This window comes from Grus americana, chromosome 19 (assembly GCF_028858705.1).
Source record: "Grus americana isolate bGruAme1 chromosome 19, bGruAme1.mat, whole genome shotgun sequence".
Taxonomy (NCBI): Eukaryota; Metazoa; Chordata; class Aves; order Gruiformes; family Gruidae; genus Grus; species Grus americana.
In genome coordinates this window covers 729,458-756,313 of record NC_072870.1, presented here as the reverse complement: position 1 = coordinate 756,313, position 26,856 = coordinate 729,458, and the positions used below count along the sequence as shown (strand labels likewise).

General features: G+C 55.1%; 1 protein-coding gene across 12 annotated transcripts in view; it reads left to right on the top strand.

Moving 5' to 3' along the window:
• Nucleotides 1–5,229: 5,229 nt before the first annotated feature.
• TSPOAP1 (TSPO associated protein 1) overlaps nt 5,230–26,856 on the top strand; it is a 72,352-nt gene continuing 50,725 nt past the window's right edge. For 6 of the 12 annotated variants that reach the window (XM_054847316.1, XM_054847313.1, XM_054847312.1 and 3 more), the window contains exons 1-5: nt 5,231–5,945; nt 17,156–17,263; nt 19,487–19,615; nt 21,796–21,972; nt 25,226–25,495. In XM_054847316.1, the coding sequence (XP_054703291.1) occupies nt 5,625–5,945; nt 17,156–17,263; nt 19,487–19,615; nt 21,796–21,972; nt 25,226–25,495 (1,005 nt within the window). In that variant the 5' untranslated portion in view covers nt 5,231–5,624. Of the gene's footprint in view, nt 5,946–17,155; nt 17,264–19,486; nt 19,616–21,795; nt 21,973–25,225; nt 25,496–26,057; nt 26,201–26,856 lie in introns of those variants that run through there. The other 6 variants (XR_008579857.1, XM_054847314.1, XM_054847311.1 and 3 more) reach the window with 3 other exon arrangements.

Here is a 26,856-nt window from a genome sequence, read left to right as displayed (position 1 = left end):
ACCGCGAGCTTGCACGCTGCCGGAGACCATGTTCAAAGCCCTGGGGGAGCCTTGGTGGGACCATGGGTGGGGGTGGTGGGAATAGCTCAAGAGGAGCCAGCAAATCTCAGCCCGTCGACACAGGGCTCTCACCTTCAGTCCCCCAAGGCTCACCGGCAAAGCTGCCGTGTCCTGTGGCAGCCCCGGCCACAGTCGCAAGGCCATGTGGAGCGAAGAGACCCTCCTGTGGTCCATGCCTCCCTCCAGCCACACACCCCTGGCCCGTCCTTCCTGGCGGAGTCTAACCCAACCCGGCTTCCAGGGACACAGGAGGAGGGTCCCTGTTCCCCAAACACCAGCTCCCACAGCCCCCCAGGCATCTTCACCCTTGGCTATGGCTCCCCATCTTCTGCCTGTGGGAGAATAGTAGCAAATATATATTAAAAATTTTTTTTTTTCCTTTTATGAGCCCAAATATTAATGGAAAGTTTCCGCATTTTGTAAAACTTTTTGTGCTGGTCTCAGGAGCGTTTGTGGGTGTTTTTATTGAGTTTGGGGCATTTTTCTTTCATTTTGACCCCCCCCCGGGCTGGCCAGAAAGGACCGGGGTGTTTTGCTTCTCTTCGCTGTCCTGGCTTTCCCACGTTCCCTGGCTTTGTGACCGTTTGAAGGGGATGTGGAAGGAAAAATAAAAATCAAATCAAAACTGTCGTCATGGTCACAAGGAGGCAAGTTTTTAAACAGTAAAACCAAAAAAGGACTAAAAAAAACCCCCAAGCAGCCAATGCAGACTGCCCTGAGCAGCTTTCGTTTTGCTGCGTGCTGGAAAGGAAAAGCAAGTCCAAGTTTTTAACATGCAAAAGTTTTGAAAGTTGACCTCCTAATAATGAATATTCAAGTATTAGGAAGGATAAATACCAAATGTTTTTGATTGAGGACTATTGTGGTTACGAATATTGCAGCCACTCAGCGTTCACTGCTGGGAGAGATGTTTGGGAACATGTTTCTTGCTGAGAGCAGCAAAACAGAAACTGCTATTTTTTTCTTTTTCTAAAAAAAACCAAACCCAACTCAATTTTTAGTGCCCTTCCTCCATATTGAATGCATTTGGGCAGGTTCCCACAAGGAAACGTGTCCTCTCCCTATTGGGGTGAGCTCCTGGTCTCCAAAGGACCTCAGCTGGTTTCTCCGCGCCCTGTGTGATGCTGGCGGCGGGCAGGCTGCGCGGCCCCCGCTCCCTGCTGCTCTGCAGACCCAGCAATGCCCCGAGCAGGGTGGGGGCCGGGGCCGAGACCCCTGCAGGTGCCACGGAGGGTGCGGGTGCCCGTCCCAGCGCTGTTGCGGGGCTCTGGGGCAGGTTATCGGCACCGACAGCCACCCAGCCGGGCTCTGCCAACATCCGGGGAAAGAGCCAGTCTCTCCCACACCAGCCCCGGTGCACGTCATGGTGCTGCCACACCTCGCTGCGCGGAGGCCGCCATGTCTGCGGCTGCGATGGGGCTGGGCCGGCTTAAAAATAACCTTTTCTGCTAGGTTCTTTTTAACAGGGGGTTGGTCCCCACGCCGCTCCATGGCAGAGTCCCACCAGCGGCCGTGTGGATGAGGGGGAAGAGCGAGTGTGGGCAACATGGCCACCCGCATCTCCTCCTTGGAGCTGCACCAGGATGCGTCAGAGCAACCCCCTGGCCGCAGGGTGGATGCACAGAGGTGGGAAGCGGGTGCTGAAGGACTCCGCTGGGAGAGCAGGCGCCCACTCGTGTCACTCCATGCTCCTGCAGCCACCAGCGTGAGCTCATGCACAGAGGCAGGAGGGGCCGTCTAGCTGGGACCATCCCCAGGGATCTGCCGGAAAGAAGGTGGAAGTGGGTTGGCACCCACCGGTCACCTCAATCTGGAGGTTCCCATGAGTGCTGATACATGTCACTGTCCCAGCACCCATCTGCATGTCCCCCAGGGCTGGCATGGCCCCAGGTGCTCATCCTCATCCTTCCTTCCCCAGCTGAGACCACAGTGGAGCTCTCACGAACCCTTCCCCGTCCCTGCCAAATGCCATCCCCAGAGCCAGAGGAGGAGCTCAATGGGACCCAGCAGGCACTAATTGGTCTTAATTGCCCTAAGCTCCCTCAATGGGGGCCCCACCCCGTGGACCTGCTGCCCTTGGGCCAGGAGCATTATTTAAGCTCAGCCCTGGGTCTTCAGCCCTTGCTTGAGCTTTGATGTAGGTAAGTTTCTGTTTGGTCTTGTCTGCTAGATGGTCCCTGGATCTATATTGTAAGAAGCTTGTCTCTAGCTGTGTATTCTGGATGGACCCTAGATCCATGTTGCAGGTAGCTTGTCTCTGGACCTACACCCTGAACAGACCCCTGTAGCCTTGTCTGTAGTCCTGGCTCTGTCTCCTCTTGCTCCTGACCAGGGTCCCTGGTCCTGGTTCCTCTTGTCTTGTCTGGGGCTGCCAAGGGACCCTGTTATGAGTGTCCTGCTCAAAAGCTGTGGGATGGCTCCCTGGCTTTTGAGGACCCTCTGTGTGCTGGGATCACACTTGGCTTCTCATTTGTTGCCTGCTGTGGAGCATCCCAGTCCTTGCTGCTCTGTGACAGAAGAGGGCAGGAGGCCCTGGGGGACGATGCACTGTACCCCTGTCCCTGCATCACCAGGTACAGCCCAGGCTTCTTGGAGGCCTTTGGAGAGCAGTGGGTGCTGCTGGAGGGATCTGCTGGAATCCTTTTTCATCTGCCCAGACTTGAGTTGTTGATCTTGAGCTCTCCAATATCATCCATTTTTCATTGGTTGCTGTATATCATCACCTCTTTTCCGTGAGCCTGTGGTCTCCCCTGTCCTGGGAGAGCTTCAAGAATCTTTCTAGAAAGTGCTTTGGCCCATCTCCTCTACAGGGAGCACAGTCCCACAGCAGATCCCTGGGTGACTTGGAGGACCAGGGTGCCTGTAACACCCCATCCCCACAGCTCTCATGAAGACTTCATTGACTTGTAGCTCAGGGACCCCCTGAGCCACTGAATCTTTGTTTAATAGCCCAGAAGAATTTCTCCTCTCCTTTCTGAGGAGGTCTATAGCCAAGACTTATCCAGCTGGCTAAATAGCTGGCTGAAGTGTGAAAGATCATCTCCAGCTTCCCGAGCTCAGGGCCCCAGGAGACATCCTCTCCTCAGGGCTGATGGCAGGGGGTGTGTGGCCATACCATCCAGGGCCTTTAGTGAAGGCTGTGGGAGATCCAAAACCAAGCCTGGTTTGGCCCAGAGGGTTGTCCCTGGCCCCTCTTTCTCCAGGGTAGCAGGCCCTTGGGTGCCATGGAGCCACGTGGGTCTGGCACCAGTGAGTGGGAGAAGCAGAAAGCTGCCCGGGGGGGCTGTGGTGGCAGCACGTCCCAGATGAGATGAGCAGAGACCGTGAGCAGCACATGGCAGTGGAAGTGCAAAACGAGACATGTCAGAGCAGGGTTTCCAAGGCGGCTGCGCTGAGCGGTGTGCGTGCTGCTCACAACCATGCGATCTTATCAGTGGTATGTTTCCCTTCCCGCTGCTGGCTCTCGCCTCCTGCTAATTAAACCTGCTTGTTCTGTCTTGTCAGCGAGCTGTGCAGCACCCAGAGATCCTCCCTGGTGTCTCTCCAGGGTGGGGGGAAGTGGTCATGGGCAGGAACTGGGGGGGGATCCCAGCAGTGGGAGGTGGTGGGACTCATCCTGAGCTGTTCCTGGAGGTGAAGGCGTCACTTAAGCTGGTGTTTTGAAGGCAAAAAGTACCAGAAAATGCAGGAAGGTGGAATCAGTTGCCTGGAATCTTCCCTCTGGTCTGTTGGCTGGACACGCTGCTCATCACCAGCTTGGTGCTTTCCCCCACCACGTACATGCAGTCCTTAAAAATGGATGGCTCGGAGGTCCGGGATTCAGGTGGGATGGCAGGTTCCTGCATGCTGTGAGATGCAAGACTGTTAGGCCTGGTGGTAACTCCCCACAGCACAGGACTCCCTCTAAGTGGGTCATCTACACCCTTTGCAGTCAGTGGTGAGAAATAACTGTCTTACTGGCGATTTGCCTGCGCTGCCTCTGTTCAGAGGTGATGCATAGCCAATGGCATCCATTTCAACGGCTGACAGATCTGCACACTACGCATCTGGATGTGCCGATGAAGATCTCAAAGGAGGTACTCACAAAGTGGTGTCTGAAGGGGGCCCCAAAGACCCCCTGCATGTATGTCCCCTGGAGCAGGAGGCCCAAGGCAGGCTCTCCTGGTGCAGGAGCCGTGGCCGCAAAGGGAGCAGCACGCTGTGCAATGCTGAGTGCTGTCCCCACCCCACAGTGGGGAGGCACCAGCACTGGGACTGGGAGTTGTTGCCACATGGAAGGACGTGGGGAGGCAGGACCTGTCCCCAGCCGCTCAGCAGCGGTGTGAGGTCTGCGCCACCCCTCTCATGTGATCATCAAGCTTTGCTCTGCAGTGGCTTACGCTTTGAACAGGGCTGCGGAGCAAGGACAGATGGGTGTCACCCAGGGTGGCCTGGTGGCTTTCCCCTGAGCATCGCTACCACTGTGTGGTCTGATGAATGAGGCGATCCTCATCAGAGAGGCGGCAAGGCAGGGAGAGACAGAGCACAGGTCTGCCTGCTCTGGGGGGGTGTGTGCTCAGAGATGGCAGCGCCTTGCTTTGCTCTAGCATTATGCCGCTAACTCCCTGGATTGTATCAACCCCCCCACCTCCCTCCCTGCTCACACCACCCTCTGCCTCTTGCCCGCTGCAGCCCCTACCCCAGGCATGCTGCGGGCAGGGCCTAGCCTGCCTTCTCAGCAGCGGGTTGTGCCCAGCGTGCCATGCCGGGGGCCGTGGTGTGGGGGGCTGAGGTTCTGCTTGCCCAGAAGGAAGGCGTGCGAGCATCCCCGGGGCAGGGCCAAGCTGCCCCTTCGTGTGCCCGGTGCTCATCGGAGCGGGAGGGATGGGGGCAAACCGGCTGGCTTTCCCAGGAGCAGGCTTGCTCGCCCTGTGTGGTGTGCTCGGGTCGGTCCCGGCGGGGTGCGGGGCCCTGAGGGACCCGGGGCGCGGAGGGGCGATGTGATGCGGGGGGCTGTGGGGGGGCAGCCCGGCCGCTTCCCCCCGCTGCGGCATCACCCCCGCTGCCTCATCAATAGGCAGCAAACCCCATTCCCGCACCGTTGCCATGGAAACCGGCGGACCCGCCGCTATTGGCGGCCCGGGGCGCGGCGCGGCGCCCCCGGGGTGCGCGGCCCGGCTTAATATTGATGACTCGGCAGCGTCTGCGCCGGGGGCTGCCCGGAGCCACGGTGAGGGGCTGGCAGCTTCCCCCGGCCCCTCCGCTACGTCATCCCGGTCCGGGCGGGCGGCGGGCATGGGGCCGGGGGCGGCGGGGGGCTGAGGGCAGCGGGCAGCAGCCTTTGTACGGTGCGTAGGGGGGGCGGCAGCCGCCCGCCCGCCGAGCCGGCGGATCCAGGCGGGGATGGAGCCTCCCCCGGCGCAGGGATGCTGCTGCTGCCGCCGCCTCCGTCCCCGCCGGGAGGGAGCGCGGCCCGGGCTGCTCCCGCCGCCGCGGCTCTGATGCCTTCGGGTTTTCCGTGCCCGCTCCCGGAGCCGCGGGGAGCCCTCGCCGCCAGCGGCTGAGCCCAGCGCCCTGCCCCAGCCATGCAGGATCCGGAGCGCGGGGTGCCCGGCGCGGACCCGCCGCAGCCGGCAGCGGGGCAGAGCGGTGCCCCCGCAGCGGGCGATGCCGTCCCCGCGGCCTCCGCCTGCCCGGACCTGGGCACGCGTAAAGGCCTGGGGGGTGACAGTGACAGGGCCCCGGGGCCGGAGCGGGCCGGAGCACCCCAGCCCCAGGAAGAGACCGCAGGGACCCTCCGCGGCCCCCCTCCGGACCCCCAGCGGGTTCGCTCCGCACCAGAGCTCGTTAGGCCGCTGCGAGCGATGGACGGGTTCGGACGCGACCGGACAGACAGACCCCCCCAGGTAAGGTGGCTGCCAGGGTGCGTTTGCTGGCAGGTGGGGTGTGGTGGTGTGCGCTTTGGGGGGGAGAGGCATCGGGGAGATGTTATCTTGGTACGAGACGAGCATGGGAAATAGCTGTGTTTGGCTGTGGCTGAGCCACCCACAAAACCTTCCCCATGGGGCTGGGAGCTGCCAGAGCTGCTGCCACGCACCGGCATGTGAGAGAAGGAGCTGCTGCCTTTGCTGCCCTTCCACAGGGATTTCCAGCTGCCTCTCCCCTGGCTGGTGCTGGAGCTGGTGTGGGGTCTCGCCGGAGCCCTGACGGGACCAGCGCTGAGCAGAGCCCACCTGGTGCAGACACAGCCCCTGCACCAGCAAAGGCTGAGCCGTCCCTGTGGTGTCTCCTCGCTTCGACAGCATCAGTGGCTCTGCAGGTAGTGGCAGGGACATGATTCACTGACACCTCCTTCCAGAGCATCCCCTCTCCGCTCAGCGCAGCCCAGGAGGGCTTGGGGCACCTGTACTGCAGGGGGAACCTGTCCCTGCAGACAGTGCCGGGGCACCTCGAGGCAATGCAATGCCCAGCCCCTTGCAGCATCACCCTAAAAACAACCTGAAAGGCTCCCTTGGAGCTTCACCTCCTAAATCCAGGCCACAGAAGTTCATCAGCTCATCCTGCTTAGGACAGCTTGCCCTCCCTGCTTTCCCATGGGTAAAATCAGCCATCTTTCTGGGATCTCCTGGGGTCTGGGGTAGCTCCGCGGTGCTTTTAAGATAGGGGAAAAATCAGCCCTCGGCCTGTTCTTCTTGAGCAAGGGGAAGAGGAGCTGAGCAGAGCTGATCGGGGTTTAGCAGAGGATTTTTAAGTCAAGCCTGTGCTGTGCTGCTGAGCCTGGCTGGAGAGCAAGCTGGACCAGCTTGCAGGAGAAACGGTGCTGCTGGAAACCCACCAAGAGAGAAAATGGTTTCACTCAAGCACAGTTTCTTATGGGTCTTTTTTGAAGGGCTGTTTATCGTGATGCTTAGGGAAAGGCCACCCTGAACCATGCAGTCCTTGGTCTGCCTCTGACCACGGCCCCTGGCTGTTCCTGAAGCACCCCAGCCAAATAATGGGGCAGCAGAATGGGAAGCATTTCTGCTCCCACGTCTCTTTTCTACCCATCCCGAGAGTTGGTGTGCCAAACTTACTGTCTTCTTTCCCTTTGGGGGAGCCGGCTGGCAAGGGAGGGGGTAGGCACTGTGTCTTGGTGGGAAGGCTGGGAGTGGCAGTGGGTCAGGTGGCTGGTTCAAAGGGGTGTTTGTGGGTGCTCCAGCAGCCAAACAGCATCCTGGGGGGTGGGGGCCATGCACCCAGCTCTAGCTGATCCCTGCAGTGGGTCCCCGATGCACCAGCTGTGCACACAGGTGGTGGTGGAGGGGGTGAGGACCCTGCTTGGTTTCTATGGCAGTGACTGCTGAGCACCTGCCATCCAGTTTCCCTCGTGCTTGGGCTGCTTTGAGTGTCCCTGTGATCCTGGAGGCTCCTGGCTTGGTGGGTGACCAATATTTCCCTTCCCACTTCCATGGGGTTGTGGCAGCACCATGGTAGTATCATCGTAGTACCAGGGCAGTACCATGGTGGTACTTGGTGGTACCATCAGAGCAATGATATTGTGGTACCTTGTGGTACCCTGCTGTATTGTGGTAGTGCCACAGTACTACCGTGATGTTACTGTGGTGGTACCATGGCAGTACCATCCTTAACATCGATGCTGAGCCCCAGAAAGGTTAACTGGTCTTTTCCTGGGAAAAAAATAGTAAAATCCAGTGTTTCCTCCTGAAGTCAAGTGGTTTTAGGGATGCGAAAGGCTTCCAGTTCAGACCCAGGAGGGAGCTCAGCGCTGCTGTCCCTGGCAGAGCAAGTGCTGGTGCTGCTGGGCTGGGGAAGCCACATCCTCAAAGCCACTTCCTAGGGAGCGAGGTGCTGTGTTACAGCTGGGGACAAGGGGATGCTTACGTAGCTCCCCTCCAAAGGCATGGCTCTTCTGGCCAGGCTGGGACAAGTGCTACGGACATCCTGTGTCCGGCTGCCAGAGCTGGGCTTCCTTTAGGGCATTTGTCCTTGGGATGTCAGACCTACATTATGCAAACAGGACAGCTGCCTTCAGGGAGTAATCTCCTAGTGCGAAGAAGAGCCTCCTGAGGGCTCATCACTGACAGAGTTGATTAAAGATGTTGATTTTATGATGAAGCTCTTGCCGTGTGTCCCAGCCTCCACCACTATTGTTCTGCCATTCCCTCAGGGACAGTCTATGGGCAGATGTTAAGACTATCCATAGGTCAAGTTAATCTCAGCTTTCTTGCTCAGGTCCTTCCTGAGTGCTGAGGGTCTGGGCTGTTGCCCTTCTCCCATTTGGGAACTGGCAAGGGATCTCTGGAGTTAGGGAGGTGGGTTGGGGGACGCACCTGGAGCCTCCCGTCCAGCCCCTTCCCTGAGCAGGGGTGGCTCCAGAGCTGGAAGAGGTTGCTCAGCACCTGTCCAGGCAAATGCTGAATATCTCCAAGGACTGGCATCCCACCATCTTTCTAACCCTGTCCCGAAGCTGCAGCACTCTTGTGGAGAAGAACGTTCTCCATAGGTCTGGTGGGGATTTCCCTTGTGACTCATGCCCATGTTGTCCCATCCATTTGCTGTGTGTCTTTGCATCCTGCAGTGCACTGCAGGGTTTCCTAGCTCCTCTGCAGAGTCATGGCACAGACGTGGCCCCACCGTGTTACTTGTGCTACTTGGGGGCTTGCTTTCACGAATGTGCTCTTGGTCTGGGGCCTTTGAAGTCGCTCTGGTCTTGCTTTCCAAAATTTCTGTGTGAACACAGCAGGTAAGAAATTACTTTTCCTGCTGAGATCTCCAGGCACTGCAGGTGTAGGATCCCAATCAGAATAATGAATATCAGAGAAGGAGAAAAACGTCTGTGTAGGAAGAACAGGGTTAAAGTGGCACAGATACAGTCTGGCTGGAAATTGGAAAGTTCCCATAATACCATCAGTCAGATTTTAGATCATTTCCCACAAGAGCTCAGTTGTCTGCATCTCCTATGGGATGCTGCTCCAGTGGGATCTGATTTGGCCCTGGAAACTCGGGATGGTTTGGGAGCGGGTAGCTGAAGTGAAGGCTCTCTCCTGGTGCCCTAAATCGGAGGAGGGGAGAGGAGCAAGGTCATTCACTTTCTGCATATTTCCTGCATCCTTCATCCCCCCAACCTCCCCAGCTGCACTTACAGAAGGGATGAGCTCAACAGCTGATCACATCCGTGTTTTGGCATCCCGTGAACCGCACAAGCAAGGAGCGCAGCTAGGGTGTTCCAAGTTGGCTATCATAATGACTTCTCAATCTCAAGAGGTTGCTTTGGATCTGAATTTCTTAAAAGTCAAGCCTCGGCTTCCCTTGAGGTCATATGGAGCTGAGAATATTCAATAAATCTGTAAAATCCAACTGAAAATGCTTAAACCGAGGAACCCTCCAGTCAGTAGGAATTTAAATATCCGCAAAAGAACCTGTTGCTCCCGGTGGGACTTAATAACACAAAGCTGAGAGAGATACAGTAAGAATTATAAAATGCTGGTAAAGATCCTCCATGTCAAGTCAATAAGCTCAGTTCCTTTTGCAGAAATTCATGGCATTCAAATTTTCCATTGGCAAAGATGGAAAACTATTAATTTAATGTCTGAGGGTGCGGAGAGCTGTACCCTTGTCTACAAAGGGGAGGTCAGCAGAATAAAAGATGGCAGTAGGGTGAGAAGGTCTTCCTGGGGAATGAAGCCCAGTTCTTGCTGTTACAGACACCATTTCCTGGACAATTAGAACAGGTTTTAAGCTAGTGTGAGCAAGCAGAAAAGATGGCCTTGGCCCCTGGGAAACTGCAAGTAATTTGGAAAAGAGGTACAAGCAGGGGAGAACTGTGGAGCAGATATCTGGGCAAAAACTGAGCTGTGCATACACAATCGGCCACTGGAGCTCCATGGTGTATCTTCCAAGGTGGAGAAGCACATCTACCTCTTCAGAGCTGAACATGGTAGGTAATCCTGTCTCTCCACTCAGTAAAAGCAAACTTGTGAGACCATGAATGCTGTTGCTGAGGCTCTGAGGTGGGAAGGAGACCTATATTAACCTTTCAAGCCAGGACCCTGTTAGAGGGCAGTGGGTAGGGGATTTACTGAACTGCCGCTCCGTGGCTGTGAAGCCCTGATGGAGCCCAGGGCCACATGCTGCGGACAGGCGCTTTGTTCCCAAGTGCGTTCGTCAGTGCCAAAGTCGCACGCCTTTCTAGGGAGTGTTTCTTTGGATTACAGTTTCTGTTACAAGAAAGATGAGATATTGGACAACAATCATCCACACTCCAGCCATCAAAATACCAAACCTAGGAAGAACTAAATTTTATCATTCTTCCCCAGGTTTGTTTGGTTTTTGTTTTGTTTTGTTTTTTTTTTTTTGCATGCTTACAAAATGGAATTATCTGACACGTGGCATCCAAAAAGAGTCCAGATGCTCCACAAAGACCTTGGGGTTGTCTGGGCCTGATCCTGCAGTGCTGGGACCTGCAGACTGAACTTTGCTCAGAGCTAAACAACAAAAAGCCCCAAAAATTTTTATAGGAAGCCAATACCCATGTTTTAGCTGTAATGATTGGCAACACGCATGAGTACGCAAGAAGCAGAGGTTGCAAAGTCTTTCTGTGTTTGCACCGAAGATGTTAACACATTTACTTCGGACTTCTACGTTTTGCTAGTGGCAGTACTGTTGCTGGAGCCTACTTCTCTGCAGATTCAATGATTGCTCAGCAGCACCCAGAAAAATCTGCAATGGGGGGAATAGGTAGCTTGGCTGTCTTGGTTCCTGATCAAGCACCTGAATTTTACAACCAAACTAGGTTTTATGGTATATAGCCTGGCTTTCATACATTTCCAAGCTGTGCAGTGAAACAGAGATGCCATCAGTGTCCCCTGACTGTGGTGGGGATGGAGCACAGTCCTGCTTTACTGGCATGGGGCTAGGCCAAATCTTTCTGAAAGCTGATAAGAAAGGAGAGAAGCTTGTACATTCAAATGGTGGTTGGCAGAACAGGCTTTGTACGTGTTTCTCATCCTACGAAATGCAGACATCTTTCTCACAAGGCATGTAGGTGGGAAAAGGCCCTACAAGGGACACGGGGTGCCCAGGGGTCACAGAGTGACCCAAGGGCAGGAAGGTGATGTTGTTGTCCTACTTGAGGAGCTGCTTTGCACAACCTCATGCTGCAGGTTATCTGGTAACCAAGATGGATCATGTCTCAGCACTCATCAGCTGCAGTTTCTGGCTCCATACATCCTGGGTTTGCAAAATGATTCACGTTTAACGTGGAGAAAGGTTGGGTCACAGCTGGGGAAAGCCTGTCCGGAGCCACACATGCCTTGTCGTGCTTCTGCTGTGGGCAGGTAACAGCTAGCTGGAAGGAGTTTGGGTTACAGGTCTCTGTACCACACTGGAGGGCAGGGCGAGGAGCAAATTGAGGACTGCTGATACCAGCAGTTGTTCAGCCAGATGAGCACCTGCACCCTGAGCAGGACCTTTCCCCGGGTCCGTCCCTGGGAGGACTGCTTGCTGTGGGGCTTTGTGCTGGGCTCTGCGGCACGGGGACAGGCTGGCCTTGCAGGAAACAAAAGGCTTTCTCCAAATCCTCCGTCCCTCTCAACTGACTGCCCCGTTTTATGTCTGATTGTGAAAGATGAAGAAACGCGTGTGCAGTACATCAGGAGCGGTTCAGAGCTGCCCTTCCAGCAGCCATGTGGTATTCTGGTGTCATTTTCTCCCATCTGCTTGCAAAACCTCTTATATTTTGGATTTGCTGTTAAAGGTAAAAAAATCGTGCCGCATTGCACGCTGGACCTGGCTGCAGCCTTGGATTTTGGAGCGCTGATGCTCTGCCTCTGCCCTGAGAGTTTATTTTCCACTCACATTCCTCCTTGTCTCAGTTTTGCAGGAACATTAATTTCTCCCTGGTTGGGGAGACTGGAGAAGCTGAGCTCATCAAAGGACAGCCGAGCCAGGGCGGTCAGGGCTACTGAGCTGATTTTTCTTCTCCTGCAGTAGCTGGATTTGTTTTCCTGGGATGGATGACGGTGCTTTCATAACAGGCTTTAAAGATAGAGAGGACCCAAATTTGTGAGACTCCAATTTTAGCTGCATATCTCGTTTTAAACGCACTGTGAAGAGCATATGAAGAGGTGGCAGTGGTCAGAGGGTGTGCAGGAGAGGATGCCTGGGGAAGTGTAAGAAGGAGCGACTATATAGCGAACGTTCCCTTGAATATTGTGTTAATATCTTGCAATTTGTGGCTCCAGTACTTCCATGCTGGAGGCAGTATCTTTGAAGTTAATAGCCTCGGATGGATCTTTTCTTCCGTGAATTTGTTACATGGGGTGATAACAATCAGATAAATGAGGAAATCACATAAATAAGGGCAAGTAGTAGGCTGGAAGAGGGACAGGCAGCCGGAGAAAATGCTGACTCATGGAAATGGGAATTGGCAATGCACAGGGCGAGGAGCTGGTGGGGAAGTGCCATGAAGTCAACGGAAGAACAGAGATGTTTGTGTCTGAAACCAGGAACCCGACGCAAAATGAAGGAAGCAGAACAAGTGCTGTGGGACACAGACTGCCTATCAAAGGAGTGGCAGAGTAACCACGACTGCATCCCAGGCGTGTCTCTTACTTCTCCCACACCTTTAACAAAAATATCCCTTTTACCCTGCTGGGATGATGCTCGGCGTGAGGTGCGCTCACTGTGTCGGCAGCGGATGGGCTTTGCTCTCGCTCACTGACCGAACAGGAGGTGATGCTATTTTTGTCTTGCTTTCGACATGCAGCGAGGGCACTGCAGAAGAGCAGCCTATAGAAAATAACTTTGTTCTGTGAGGGAGACGATTCCCTTGAAACCGGATGGAAGAGGAGAAAATGGATTGGCAATGACAGGTTTCATTTCCAAGTGGCAAGGACTGAGAAGTTAAGGAACCTAATTACCAAAGTCAGCTGGAACGAACAGCTAAAGGGCTTTGACATGGTGAAGGCTTGATGACAATGATTTCAAATGAAGGAGAAGTGGTGGGTTTGATGCATCCAAGAGAGCAGGAGAGCTGGTGTGGTTCCACCTAGGAAATGGGTCTGCAAAGTGTCTGCAAAGGGGGGGTTGGTTTTCAGAGGCGACTTTTGTAAAGCAAACCTGGCAGCTGGACCCCTGTCTGCTGGAGATGAGGAAGTCACCGCAGGGACATCTTGCAATTGTATATGTTTTAAAATCAGTCATGAGACCGCCGGTTTCCAAAGGCCACCTGAGACCTCCTGCTCGTGGGGCCACCTGGTAAATTCCTCTTCCCCGTCTGGCTCTTCGCAGGGATTTTAAAACAAGGCTGGGCTTAGTCTTTGGCAGGTTCTCCGGGGCTGGCGTGGGGGAAGCCCTCCTGGCCGGTCCATGCCAGGCCATGCTGCGAGTAACCGGCAGCCCGAGCCGCATTGCAGAGCAGCCGCTGCAGGCAGCATCTGCCGTCCTCGCCGCGGTTTGATTTACTGTCCCCCAAATGGCTTCCTGCAAGTTTTCCGCAGGACTTTAAAGACTGCACTGGATGCTGGGTGCTCCAGGGGGATTTTGACTGTGTGACCCATTTAGCAGCCTGGCTGGGAACCTCTCCCTGCAAAAGCTGCTGCAGCTGTCTTTCAGTTTTTGAAGTTTTCAGGTGAAAAAGCAGCAGCTTTCTTGCAGATGTCATGCTGAGGCTTTTCTTTGTTTGCTTGTTCTCAATCTGTCCTGAAGAAACTGTATTTTGGGCTCCACCTGCCAAAAGAGGCGACAGATGATGACGATTTCCCTGTAATGGGAGGCTTCAAAGCCGCGTGCCTGCTGCACAGGGGAGCCGCAGTCTGCTCTCCTCCCGCAGCATCCCTGCTGCTCTTCTCCTGCCTTCCTCTGGGTTTAGAAAATTTCCCCCATGGCCAAAGAACACGTCACTTGGCTTAATCTTTTAGCGGCCAAGGATGCTCCTGACCTGGGGGATGTGACTTCACAGAGACCCTCCCGGTGTCAGCTCTGCCTCGGCTCCTGCCGACTCCAGCTCACTGAAAACCTCCCTGATCGAGGGATGCTTTTGGATTTTGACTCCTGCCGACACTTCTGCTTGTTTTATCAAGAAGAGTCGTTTCAGGGGCAGCCTCTGCCTCTTCTCCCTAACGATGTCCTGAGCTCCCTTCGAAAAGCACCATCTATGGGGCCATGAGCGAAGCCTGCAGCAAGGCTGCACCGCGCGGCGCGGGAACCTGGAGGAACAGCGGAGTGGTTAATAAATTAAAAGCTATTTCATTATAGAAAATGAATGTTTAATGAGTGTGGGATGACGTCTAGACAGGCCTTTGGTTCCAGGCTCTACGAGGTCTTGGAGGAGGGTTCAGCTGATGCAGCCAGCATCGGCTCAGTGCTGGGGGGAAGGTTTGGCAAAGCTTTCCTGGGCAGACATCCTGGCATGGCAAGGATCTCCTGCCTCCACGTCTTCTTGCCCTTTGTGCCTCTCTGGGCAAAGCCCCAAGGAGCTGTGGCCGCAGTGGGCTGCGCTGGCAGGCAGAGGCTTGGCTGCCTGCCTGGCCCCAGCCTGGAGCACGCAGCTGTGCTCTCCTGCTCCATGGCACCTCGCCCGGGGGTCCTGCAACACCCAGGGAACCGGAAAGGTCTCTGCACGGTCTAGGACATCCCAGCCTTTGCCACGTCATGGGCTCTGGAGTTGTGGCAAGAAACCTGGGCTGAACTGAGGACAGCCCGGTAGGACAAAGGTGTGTGGTTGTGAGTCTTTGCATCTTGCCCCAATGAAGATGATGTTTTGTAGCTACAGAAAAGGGGTTTAAAATACAGACATTTGGATGTAAGTCCCCAAAAGTTCCCCCTGCCATGCTGGAAGTGCTAATTGTCCCCCGCAGAAATGCAGTGCTAATGATGTCAGAAGTCCTGGCTGCCTGATGGGGAGAGGCAGAAGCACATCAGCTCCTCCACGAAAGTTCTCCAGCTCCCATCCCAAGTGCAGAGGTCACTGGCTGAGTTTGCTCGGCCTCTCTCAGAGCGAGCCAGCACAGACCAGAAGCTCAAGGCCTCTCAGGGGCAGCAAGAAGATGGAAATAATGCATTTTTTACTTCATCCCAGGGGCTGTGTGCTTGGCTCTGGGGATGCTGGCAATGAACCAGCCCAAGACACTGCCATGCACGGCACGGGAGATGCTGGTAGAACCCCCCCACATGCACCCACCCTGCTCTGTCCCCCCATCAGCACCCGCAGCATCCCCTACATGGGTGCCCTGCCCGAGGAAGTGCTTTGGTGTTCCTGGAGCCGGCAATAGGGAAATATTCTTGGGGGCACCTCGCCGTGCCTGTAAAGCAGCAGGGTTGGGACTGGTGCCACAGGATCTGGTACTGGGTCTCTGGGGCTAGAGTGCTGCACTGGGTAGGGTGCTCGGCTCCCAGGGGAGCTTCTTGGCTCCCCCAGGCTGCTGAATTTGGGGAGCTGCTTGGTTCCTGGGCCTGCCCTGAGTACCCTTGGGAGCAGCCCCAAGCTGTTGGAGAGCGGGAGAGGGCACCCAGGTGCCTGGGATGCTGTGGTGCAATGTCCCCAGGGACGGCGGCAGTAACTGCACCTTTGTGCCTAGGGGAGAGAAAAAAATAATAGAGGAAAATAAATATACTTTTGCTTTCCCACAAGTGGAAAGTGGTACAATCTCTTCCCATGGGGCATTTCACTTCGGCTTTCTCAAACCCTGGGATTTCTGCAGGGTGGACACCTGCAAACCGCTCTGCCCAAGGCCTGTCAACTTGTCGCAGCTACCGTCCCCTCCTGATGGCTCAGAGGGCTGGTGGGACCTGGGGACACTGTGTGAGGCCGGTAGGGAGGGCTGGGTGTTATCTTTTGAGAGCAGGGTTTTTGTTTCAATCTCTTTCAGTTGTTTTTTCCCTCCCCGCTCTGCCAAGCTGTTTCCATACAGGCACGAGAGGCTGGGAGAGCCTTGACGTGGGCATGGGGGATTAGATGGACGCTGTGGCACTGGTCTCCTGCCCTATTTCTCCAATGGCTGTGATTGAGAAGCCAAAATATAGTATTGGTCAAAAGTGTAGCGAGTTTTAGCCAGTCTCAGACCTATGAGAGCTTAGTGGCACCCGAGTGCTGGGAGCTGCCCGTGTGACTTCTTGCTACCAAAAAAGCTTGGGCAGCATTTCTTTGGTAGCTGAGGGATGTCTCGCTCGTAGCCTTGGCTTGCAGACTGCAGAAGCAGAGCTGTGCACGGGGAAGGTCGCAGCCATTTAGTGGCACTAGCAAAGACCTGCCGGGCACTGGGAGCAGGTCCTGCGAGACCTGCCTGGCTGCCGGGAAAACATCTGGCCAGGTCTTCCCGAGGTGCACGGCTTGCTGCTGCCATATGGCAGCTATGAAGCAATAGCTTGGCTACGAGCTTTGCTAACGCACAAAAATACTTTCTGGGAGCCTGCTTCAGCAGTGAGCCTGCGGCGAGCTGCACTGAGCAGGAAGCAGTAACCACAAAGCTATATATACAGCTCCCGGCAGAGCTGCTGCTGCTTTTGATGTGACAAAATTAAGGTGGTGTTTTGCAAAGAAATCTGACATGTTACCTTCTTCCGGAGCCAAGGCTAACACAGAGGGGGCAGAGCCCGGGGCCGGGCTTCTGGGGGAGCTGGCACAGGGAGGTGGGCGAGGAGCTCTTGTCGCCTCCGAAAGCCACGCGGTGCTGGAGGCCGCTGGGTCCCTGAGTCATGGGGAGCCGTGTGCGTGTGTGTGTCTGCGGTGTCACAGCCTGTGCTCTGCCCGCCTGGCTCTTGCTGGCTCTGGAGCTGGTTTAGATGGTACCATGGCAAAATGGGGACAACGTGAGGGTCTGGGCAAGTTGAAAGCATCCTTAAAGCTGCGGAGATGGTAGCTGTCACCCACAGGTGATGCAGACCATCCCTGAAGGCCACTCGTTCTCCAAAGGACGTGCAGCCCCTCGCCTCCTCCTGAACCCAGCCTCTGCATTCCACCTTGCTCCTTCGCTGCCTGCACCCCGAACCTGCCAGGCTCCCTACACAGCAAGGCTGGGCTCGCTGCGGGGCCAGGGCAGGCGTGCAGCTGCGATCCCTCTCCCCGTCGCCCCGGGCAGGCATAGCCCTGCCTTGCCTCTCCCGCACTGTTTTGCAGAGTGGAGCTGACTACGGCTTCCTCGTGAGCCAGAACACGAAGCTCCTGAGCGCGCTGGAGGACCTGCGGCACCGCTGCTCCAGCCTGGCAGAGGAGAACAGCTTGCTGGTGAGCAGAGGATGTGGCCCTGGCCACGTGCTGGGCCAACGGCAGCACGGGATGCTGCGTGGGGAGGGAGTCCTGGCCGGGGCGAGCTGCCGTCTGCTGCCAACTCCAAGAGATGCTGGCACGTGGGATCGGCTGGACAGGGCCAGGGGGAAAGGGAGCCTGGGTGCTTTGGGTCCCCTGGGTGCCTTTGCACTGCACCCATCGTTGGCCCAAGCAAGACTCCTTCCTTGCGATGCGGAACGGAGCCAGGGCCCTCTGCTATCTTCTCTGCCATCTTTGCTACTTGCCTGCTGGAAACCACCAGAAGTTTTAACGCAGCCACCTGTCAGAGCCGGCAGAGAGCAAGGCAGCGCAAGCTGACAGCAGGGGAGAGGGAAGTCGCTCTTGTTTCCTCTTTAATTGGAAAAGCAGAAACACTGATTCACTTGGCCTGGGCTTTGGGTGGCAGTGCAGCACTGCCCCCTGCTCCCACGGGAGCTTGGCACCCGGCTCCTCCCCAGCTGCACCCCCAGCACCCAGCGCCAAGCCAGGCTGCCCCAGGCTGGGCCGCCTGTTCTGCCCCGCTCCCCCTCACTGGTGGGTAGCCAGGGCCCTGGGGAAACACAAAGAGGGGATGTTCCCCTCCTGCGTCCTCCCCAGAGAGCATCAGCCCCTTGCGCAGCCCCGTGGTGTGGGGATGCGGCCACCCTGGGCCCCTGAGAATTTGATCACTCAGCATTTCAGATTTGTATCACCAAATTCAAAACACGTATTTTAGATAACTTACTTATGTGTCATGGTTTAACCCCAGCCGGTAACCGAGCACCACGCAGCCGCCTCTTCATTCCTCTCCTCCCAGTGGGATGGCGAGGAGTAAGGAAAAAAAAACCTCATGGGTTGAAATAAAGACAGTTTAATAGGATAGCAAAGGAAGATGATGATGATGATAATAATAATAATAATAAAAAACCAAGTGATGCACAAATGCAATTGCTCACCACCCACAGAAAAACCCCCGATGCCCAGTCTGTTTCTGAGCAGCGATCCCGCCTCCTGGCTCACTTCCCCAGTTCTGTCCGGAACATGACGCTGTACGGCAGGGAATATCCCTTTGGCCAGTCTGGCTCAGCTCTCCTGGCTGTGCTCCCCCAGTTCCGCACCTGGCAGGGCCTGGGAAGCTGAAAAGTCCTTGACTTAGTGTAGACGCTACAACTATCCAGCAACAACTAATAACATCAGTGTCTTACCAACATTATTCTCATACTAAATCCAAAACACAGCACTATACTGGCTGCTAGAAAGAAAATTAACTCTATCTCAGGACATCACACTAAAAGCATAAATCCAGTATGACCTGCACGCTGGGAGGTTACCCCTTATTGGTCATCTGGATTTTAGCAAAGCACTACAGTGCATGCTCTCATCAAATCTTACTCTCAAAAATCAGCCTTGGTTCTTCCGGCTGAAGAAAAGCGGAGAAAGCAGCAAGTGCCCGTGGTGGGATCTCACAGGGGCAGGGAGGAATATAATTGGAAGGATCAGTTGACCTGACGTTTTTGCTGATGTGAAAAGACAGCACAACACATCTGGGTACGACCTTGAGAGAACGAGCCATCAGCAAGCGGCAGCTTATCAAAACAGACAGATAACAAATAAAAGGGGATTAAGAGCGAACAGAATCAATAGGAAGATAAAGGAAATTTGCCTTGCGAACATCATAAAATCTTTTGCCGCTTTCTCCCCGTTCCCCCCAACTCACACTTCGGTGTCACAAGAAAAAGGACTTCGGCGAAGCTTGCAGTGGTTGTGCAGCACAAATCCACAGCATTGTGTTGAGTCCTGTAGCCCTGGGGAAATAAACTGGGAAGACTTTGGAAGAGAAAACCCAAAGGGTGGGCGGCCGGGATAGACTGGTGCTGGAGACGTGCCGAGTCCCAGCTGGCAAAGCAGAGCCTGCAGCAAGCATGTTGCGGATGGAGAGGGACGATGCAGGATGGCCTGGGGTGGGGCGAGGGGCATCCCATGGGGACCAAGAGGTCACATTAACAAAAATACCAGGAAAAACACAGGTTTCAGTGACTGGAGAGGCAACAAGAGCAGAGGTCGGCGTTTAATGGTTGGGACAGTTATAGGAGAACAGGCCAAGCCCTGGCTGGGAAAAGCCCTGTGGGCACAGAGCGGGTCAGGCAGGGCCGGGGACCTTGAGCGGGGGCTTCACCTTGAACCTCTCCTTCTGTTATCTAGCGCAGGAGCTGCTTCCCTCAGACGGAGGAGAAGGTGAAGCACCTGAAGAGAAAAAACGCGGAGCTGGCAGTGATCGCCAAGCGCCTGGAGGAGAGAGCCCGGAAACTCCAAGAGGCAAACCTCAAAGTGGTGAGTGCGGGGGCTTGCCACTGTTGGGCATGGCTGGGATGGGAAGCTGAGCTAGGACTGCACCGCATCGCCGGGACTTCTCTCTTGCTACTTCTATTGAGCTAGAACGGCCTTTTCTTTCCCCTTTGCTTAAACGTACAGCAAACATGCTTTCCACATCAGCAGCAGCAAGGCAAGAGTCATGAAAGCCAGCCATCACCAGCTCTGCTTGTGTTTGTGGAGCTGGCTTTGAGCAGTTTCCTCCTGCTTGGTTTCTTGCTATAAATGTGCTGACCTACCTTAAGGTGCTAGTTTAGGGCAATTAGCTCAGCTTTCCCTGGGCAAGTGGTGAAAATAACTTGTCTGACTTCACTGAAAAGAAACAGGAAGTATTTGAATAAGAAAAGGAGTGTGGTAAAGCAAAACAGGAAGAGGTGAGAGACTCTGCTCTGCCCCATCCACACCTCGCGCGTATCGCTGTGCAAGCCGCATGGTTTTTGCTTTCTTCAACCCAACAGCAGCTTGTTGCAAACCCTGTGGTATCTGGCATGGTGCAGGAGTGGTGGGAGATGGCTGTAGGATCTTGGGCACAAGCACTTGCATGAGTGTCCTAATTGCAGAGGAGTAAGGGAAAACCTTTCTTCTGTTGCAAGGAAACCAGGGCTTGTGATGGGGAATTCGAGCCCTTTAGGATAGAAAGGAGGAAGTGAAAGATTTGCTGAAGAGAAGGTAGGGGGTTTTCCTGGCACTGCCTGCCCTCTCTGTCCCCAGGCACCCCACCGTCCCACTGTCAGGGGGTTTTGGTACTTGCAGGGCAACAGTTGCTGCCAGATGCTATGTTAAGAGAAATCAGTTGATATACATCCAGCAGCTATGCAGACCTTCCAGCAGCTATATAAATATTGTTTTATTTTTTTTCCTGAGTGAAACTTTGGGGTGGTGACAGTTTAAGACCTGTGCAAGCCCTGGGAGAGCCGACTTGCTGGATTCCTGACCTGGCCCAGGTCTCCCAACAGCAGAAAGTGCTTGGCCGGCTGAGGCTCATGGAGGGTGGGCTGGAGGCAGGACCAGGCAGCTGTGTGCCCAGAGAAGGGGCCTTGAGGAGCTGGGGTTAGTTTGGCAGCAGTTGCCTTCAGTGCCTGGTACTCAGGTCTCATGGAGCCAGGGCCCGGCACGCAGCTTCTGCACGTGGGTGAGATGCTCGGGAAGACCTGGGGAGGAAATGTTTGCACAGAGGATGCCTGGTTCCTGATCAGGCAGGGGAGAGAGCCCGCCCTCGCCAAACTGTCAGGCTTTGTGCAGATGAAAATAGCTGGACAAGGAGAGGCAGGGTCTGATAAACCCAGGGACTGGACGTGGCCTCACTGCCCAGAGGGTCGGGATGGATGAGTGGGGGGGTGTGAGCTGCCCCTTCATCCAGCTCTGCGGTGCTGGTACCTGGTGGCAGAGCCAGCCCTGGGGATGGGGGGCCATGCTGAGAGCAGGCATCGCAGGGAGACTGCAGCCAGGCAGCCTCAGCTCCTGCCTGGGCCTCTGCCCTGAGCCTGTGCCCAGGCAGCTGCCTGTCCCTGTCTGCCCTGCTCCCCCTGAAGCACACTGCCATCCCCACCCTTGCTCTTCCCTCCCTCACAGGGAGCATGTGAGGCTGAACTGCTTCTTCTGCTGAACATCTCCCAGTCCTCCCCCGGCTGTGCTGCCCATGCTGGGCTCCCTCTTGCCTCTCCTCTGCCTGTATCTTCCACCCATCCATGCTGAAGCCCTCTTTCCTGCTGCCTAGAAACCCACAGAAGCTCCATTTCTCCTCCTGGATTGGCACCTCCATCCTTGCTCCCATGCTCATCTTTCCTGCCATCTTCGCCTCCTCTGCTGCCTTCTCCTGCCTTTCCACCTTCACCCTGTTTTCTTTCCTCCCCCCGCACTGTTGTCCTGCCTGCAGCCCCCCACGCTGACTATACCCATTGGCCTCATCTGCTGGGCACCTCCTCCTTCCCACCTCTTCTCAGACCCACTTCTCCATCCAGCCCTTCCTCTTTCCTCCCACCTTTCCATAGGTCTGTCCTGCTCCATTGCTTGTCTGTCCTGTGGGGCTAGGCTGCGTTTTTTGACAGTGCTCCCTGCACGATGGCTCTTGGGGTGATGGGGTGGTGCTTAACAAACACCAATGTGCGTGGCTTTCTCCCTTGCTGCTCTCTCTGGTGTAGGTAACTGCTCCGGTGCCTCTGAAGGGCTCCAGCCTGGAGCTGTGCAAAAAAGCATTTGCCCGCCAGCGTGCCAAGGACCTGACAGAGCAAGCCAGTGCTCTCCTGGCAAAAGACAAGCAGATTGAAGCTCTGCAGCAGGAGTGCCGGGAGCTGCAGGCTAAACTCTTCGCAGGGAAGGTGAGACAGTTTCTGGGACATCACTCAGTGGCTGGGGACAAGCAATGCAACAGCGATGTGAGCCAGGCTCCAGGAAGCGGTGTGACGGCAGTTAGTCCCAAGTGCAGACTGAAAACCGAGGGCATTTGATGTGTGAGTTGGATGGGTGACATTGGGTGAGCGTGTGGCAGAGATGGTGTCCGGACCCCCCCAGAACAGTGTGTTTGGGGACCCCTGGTTATCCCTCTGTGAATTCATGGGTCTGAGCTGCCATTTTCAGCAGCGACTGAAACTCTCCCCCTGGAAAACCCCAAGAAGCCACAACTACTTTTGTAGTTTTCACAACTACGGGATGACTTTTCACAGTGCTGAGCTTCAAGCAAGATGTAGAAGCAGGATCTCCTTTTAAAGTGTTTCTTTGAAAGGTAAACCAGCTGAGCACATTCCCAACAACCAGCCTAAATCCTATGAGCTGCAGCTTTCTGAGCGCTCACAGCTGCCACGAGACTGGCGATAACTAGGTGCACCCTGTCTGACTATGGCGAAGGGCACAAATCGTTAGACAGGGGTGGGTGTTCACGAAACCATCCACAATGCTGGTGCCTGCACCTAGACTGGAGACCTACGTTCCCCTCAGCACCAGCACAGGACTTGCCGATATAACTGGTGGGATAAAAGGGATAATTCAGCACATCCTGAGACAGAAATCTAAGTCTGGTCAGATGCGTCGCTCCCTCAAAGCATTTCTTCTCTGCAATGACTCTGACAGGCGCCTCTGCAGACATCTGAAGCTGGGTGAAATGATTCCCACTCAAGGGGACTAAAGCAACCTGTTCTGATGTCCTTTGTTCACGAGCTGGATGTTTTCAGTTTAGGTCAGTTAAACTCTCACGAGAAGCTCAGTAACACTAGGGCTTACACTGGATTCCCCCCGTTTTGCTAACACAGATGTGGTCAAGTCCTGCTCCCTGAGCTGAATGAATACTTACATTTCTACCTACTCGCATATTTAGGTGACAAATACTTCCTCGCTGAAAGCAGCTTTATTTTTGTCCCTAAGCTCCCCGTTTTAACTACGGGTTTGAAGGGAGATTCTCAGTCTTTTCCTAGCATAGATCTAGTCAGGACAAGAATGATTGGGTCGTGTTTGCTGTTTGCACAGAGTTGCCCCACCAATCCCATCTGGCATTAAACCACAGAAGAAAGTTATCCAGGTCTGACCGTGCTCTATGGTGTCAGCAAGAAGAAATTTCCTTCCTGTCCCCTTGATTTCTCTCTGCAGTACCCCACAGAAAGCGGAACAGAACCTTTCCAAAGCACTCTGATTTTTATAGCAGAGCGTGCTGGGTAACCTGAATCTGCCAGGTACAGGAGAGTGACAAATTGTAGAGGAATGTGACAAAAGCGGGTGAGCCAGATTCATTACTGGCCAAGGAAACACACATGGGTGCAATCCTCAGGGTTGATGAATTCAGCCACTGCCTTCCCAGGGCATGGGTTACCACCCTGGCTCAGAAGGTGAGACCGTCTGTGTAATTGCCGAGGCACCAGTAACTGGGGACATCGATACACAAGCAGGGAATCTGTGGAGAAGAGAGCAAGAGAGGAGATCATTCTGTCTGATCTCCGTTTTCCCATTTCTCTTCCAAGCAAGCTGCTCATTAAATTTTAATTTCCAGCTAGTTAAAATTCAAAATTCACCTAATCTGTCTGCAGCATGCAAAATGCATTATGCCAATGAAGGGGTTTATATGCAGAGATATCATGTGCACGCTTGGAGTTTATAACCAAATCAATTTTAATCTAGGGTATTTAAATCAGCACCATTTTTTCAGTAGCTATGAAATGGATCTACTCATCCCTTTCCAGTGGCAGGACGGACACCCTGCATGCCGGGCTGCAAAAGCATTGGCCTTGTTTTGCAAAGTCAGGGCTTTAGGATAGGACAAAATGATTTCCTGAGATCGTGCTCCAGTGATGGGCTTCCAACCAAGCCCCAGCTCCAGCTCAAACCAGGCTGCAATTTCTTGCAGCATGGATTCTTGGAAGAGGGGGATGGCAGGGTACAGCAAGGCAGCTGCAGGGGATGTGTATAATAGAAACTGTGAGTGGAGGACTGAGCTTTTTTATCTCCCTTGTTCCCCCAGGCTCCGGAGGCTGTCTGTTGGGAATAGCTGTCTTTTTTTTGGTGGGGGAAGGGAGATTTTATACAGAGCCACAGCCAATTTCGTTTAAAGGACTACTACCCTGATAGCCTAAACATGGGTCTGGCACAGAGGACGCCCAGCTGCTCACTTCTTGAATCTGCAATCAGTTCCCATTAATGCTGCCTCAGTTTCCCCCTTGTAGCGTGAGAGTAACCATGGTTTTCTACACAAATTGTATTTATAAAGCACACGCTATTTTTAGGGTGAATAAGAAGTGAACGAGGAAACAGATTAAATTTGTCCTGGATACCAATTATGCGTTGAATTCACTGACTTAGGAGCTTTCCAGGGGAATAAGCAATGTCTCCTCCAGCAACATATTTGTAAAGACAGGTTTTCATAACCAGCTTTTGTACGTATGTATGGACACGCAGGTACGTGTTTTTTCGGCTTGCTGAAATCTGAAAACCTTTGAAGAATTAAACAAGCTGGTGACATATTGTCACCGTTTTTGTGAGAGTAAAATTGCACTGATTTCCTTCAAAAACTGCTGGGTTTGGGTCTGGAGTGGATGGGAGTGACCCCTTGTGCTAAAGATAGGGGCCCATCCACACGTATTGTCTCTGAAGAGGTTAGAAATCAAGAACATTTGAAACCCAAACATTATCCTGAGCGAGAACTGAACAAATCCCAGATGTTCTTCATTCTTTCCAGCATTTAAAGCCCTAACCACCGTTAGGGCTGCAGAGAATGCCAGCACCCACATCAAGGAGGTAAACCAGCTAAAGCTCTCGTTTGGCTGGGACACGAAATTCTATTATCCTGACGCGCTCTCTGCTGGCAAGCAGTGAGAAAGCACGCACTGAGAAAAGCCCTTTTGCACGGCACTGGGATAGCTGCAGCAGCATTACAGCCTAGTTTTTATTTGTGGCAGAAATAACGTATTCGCGTAAGGGATGCCAAGTGACTGGTTTTGAGGCTTTGGAGACCCAGGAAACAGAAACCACATTACCTGGTTTTCACCACTGTCTCTTCAATGAGGCTTTTGGAGTTTGTGTGTTAAATCACCACCCTGACCCGTTCCACCGCTTGTCAGTGACACAATGTTGTCTTTGTGTTTCCCATAGGATGACCCTCGCTGCCTGAACATCATTGAGTTTGACCGCCTGTTGCGGGAATCCCAGAGAGAGGTGTTACGGCTGCAGAGACAGATCGCGCTGAAGAATTTCAAGGAGTGTCAACGTTCCTCTAAAATCAGTTCAGGCGGTGCTTTGCCAAGCGCTGCCACACGCTTGGGACTGCCTGTACCAACGCTAAATACCTGCATCAAAGGTTCACCTCCACCAAAGGAGGCCTGCTTGGGAGACACAGCGCTTGGAGGGGAAGCACACAGGGAGGTGAGACAAGTGGGTCGGTGATCTGAAAATTTTGCAGTTTAATTACTCAGTTAATTACTGTTCTTAGGAAACTTATTAAGAGTACGTGAGCTCTGTGGTTCACATCTGCTGCGAAGAGGTGCTGTGCTGGTTTCTCAAATGCCCGATTCAAGTGCCAGGTCTCACGGGTGAGGGGGGACATGGACGCTGCCAGCAGCCCCCTCCAGCACAGGGACACTGAACCACACCCAGGCTCAGTCCTGCTCGTCTTCCCCAGCACAGGTCTCCTGCACTGCATTTCCAGCCTAGAACACCAGGCAACATCTCTTTTTGTCCTCATTTCCTGAAAACACACATGTTCGGTGTTTGCGGAGGTTCGGACATTGGTTCCCAGTGGGTGAGCTATGGGCACCCATGGTGGCGATGGCAGGGGCCTGCTGCCCTGTGACTCCCATCCAGGGACAGGCCCGGCCCCCGCACGGCCCCAGCACCGTTCCCACCCGGTGCAACGGCCCCAGTCAGGGCTAACCCCCGAGGCGGGCCGGGCCTCACGCCCAAGCCGCGCTGAGGAGCAGGGCCGCGGCCTTGCCGCCCCCCAGGCCCCGGCCCCGCGGTCTCGGCCCAGTCCGGCCCCGGCCGCCCCTCCGCGGCCGCAGTGGTACGGCCCGGCAAATCCGGGCCGCCTCAGGGCGCCGCCTCTCCGCTGGCGGGCCGCGCAGCCGGCAGGTAAGGCCGGGCCCTCCCGGGGGGCCCCTCGCTTGGTCGGGCCGGGGGCGGCTGCGGTGTCGCCTCCGCCAGGGGCCGAGGCAGGCAGGCAGGGAGGCAGGCAGGCAGGGAGGCAGGCAGGCAGGGAGGCAGGCAGGCGGGCGGGCCGGCCCGAGGCACTGCGGGGGAGCGCCTCTCCCGCCGCGGGGCCAAGCCGCTCCTGGGCCGCCGGGCCAGGCCCGCCGGGGCCTCCGCTGCCTGCGGGGTAAGGCAGCGGGGCTTTTCCTCAGCGCTCGGGGGCGGAATCCTCCGCAAAGGAGGAGGAAGCCGCGGTGAGAGGGCCGGGGCGGGCCAGGGGCTCAGCCCGCTGTGGGGGCCGAGGTCTGGGCGAGCGGTGGTGGGCGCCTGCGGCGAGGGCACAGCGCTCCCGGGGGCCGGGGGTGAGGGGCCGGGAGGGGCCTCCAGGGCTGCCCGCGGGTGGGTGCGTGAGGCCGGGCTTCGGGGACCAGATGTACCCCGATGTCCCCCGGTGCCCCCCAGCTCCAGCGGTTTGTGGGTTTCCTGAGCAGGGCCGGCTCCTGGTGCGTTTGTCTTGTCAGGGTTCACTCGGTTTCTTTCCGAAGTTTTCAGTACCCACCGTGACAGAACGTCACATCTGTAGGCTGTGTGAGGACGAG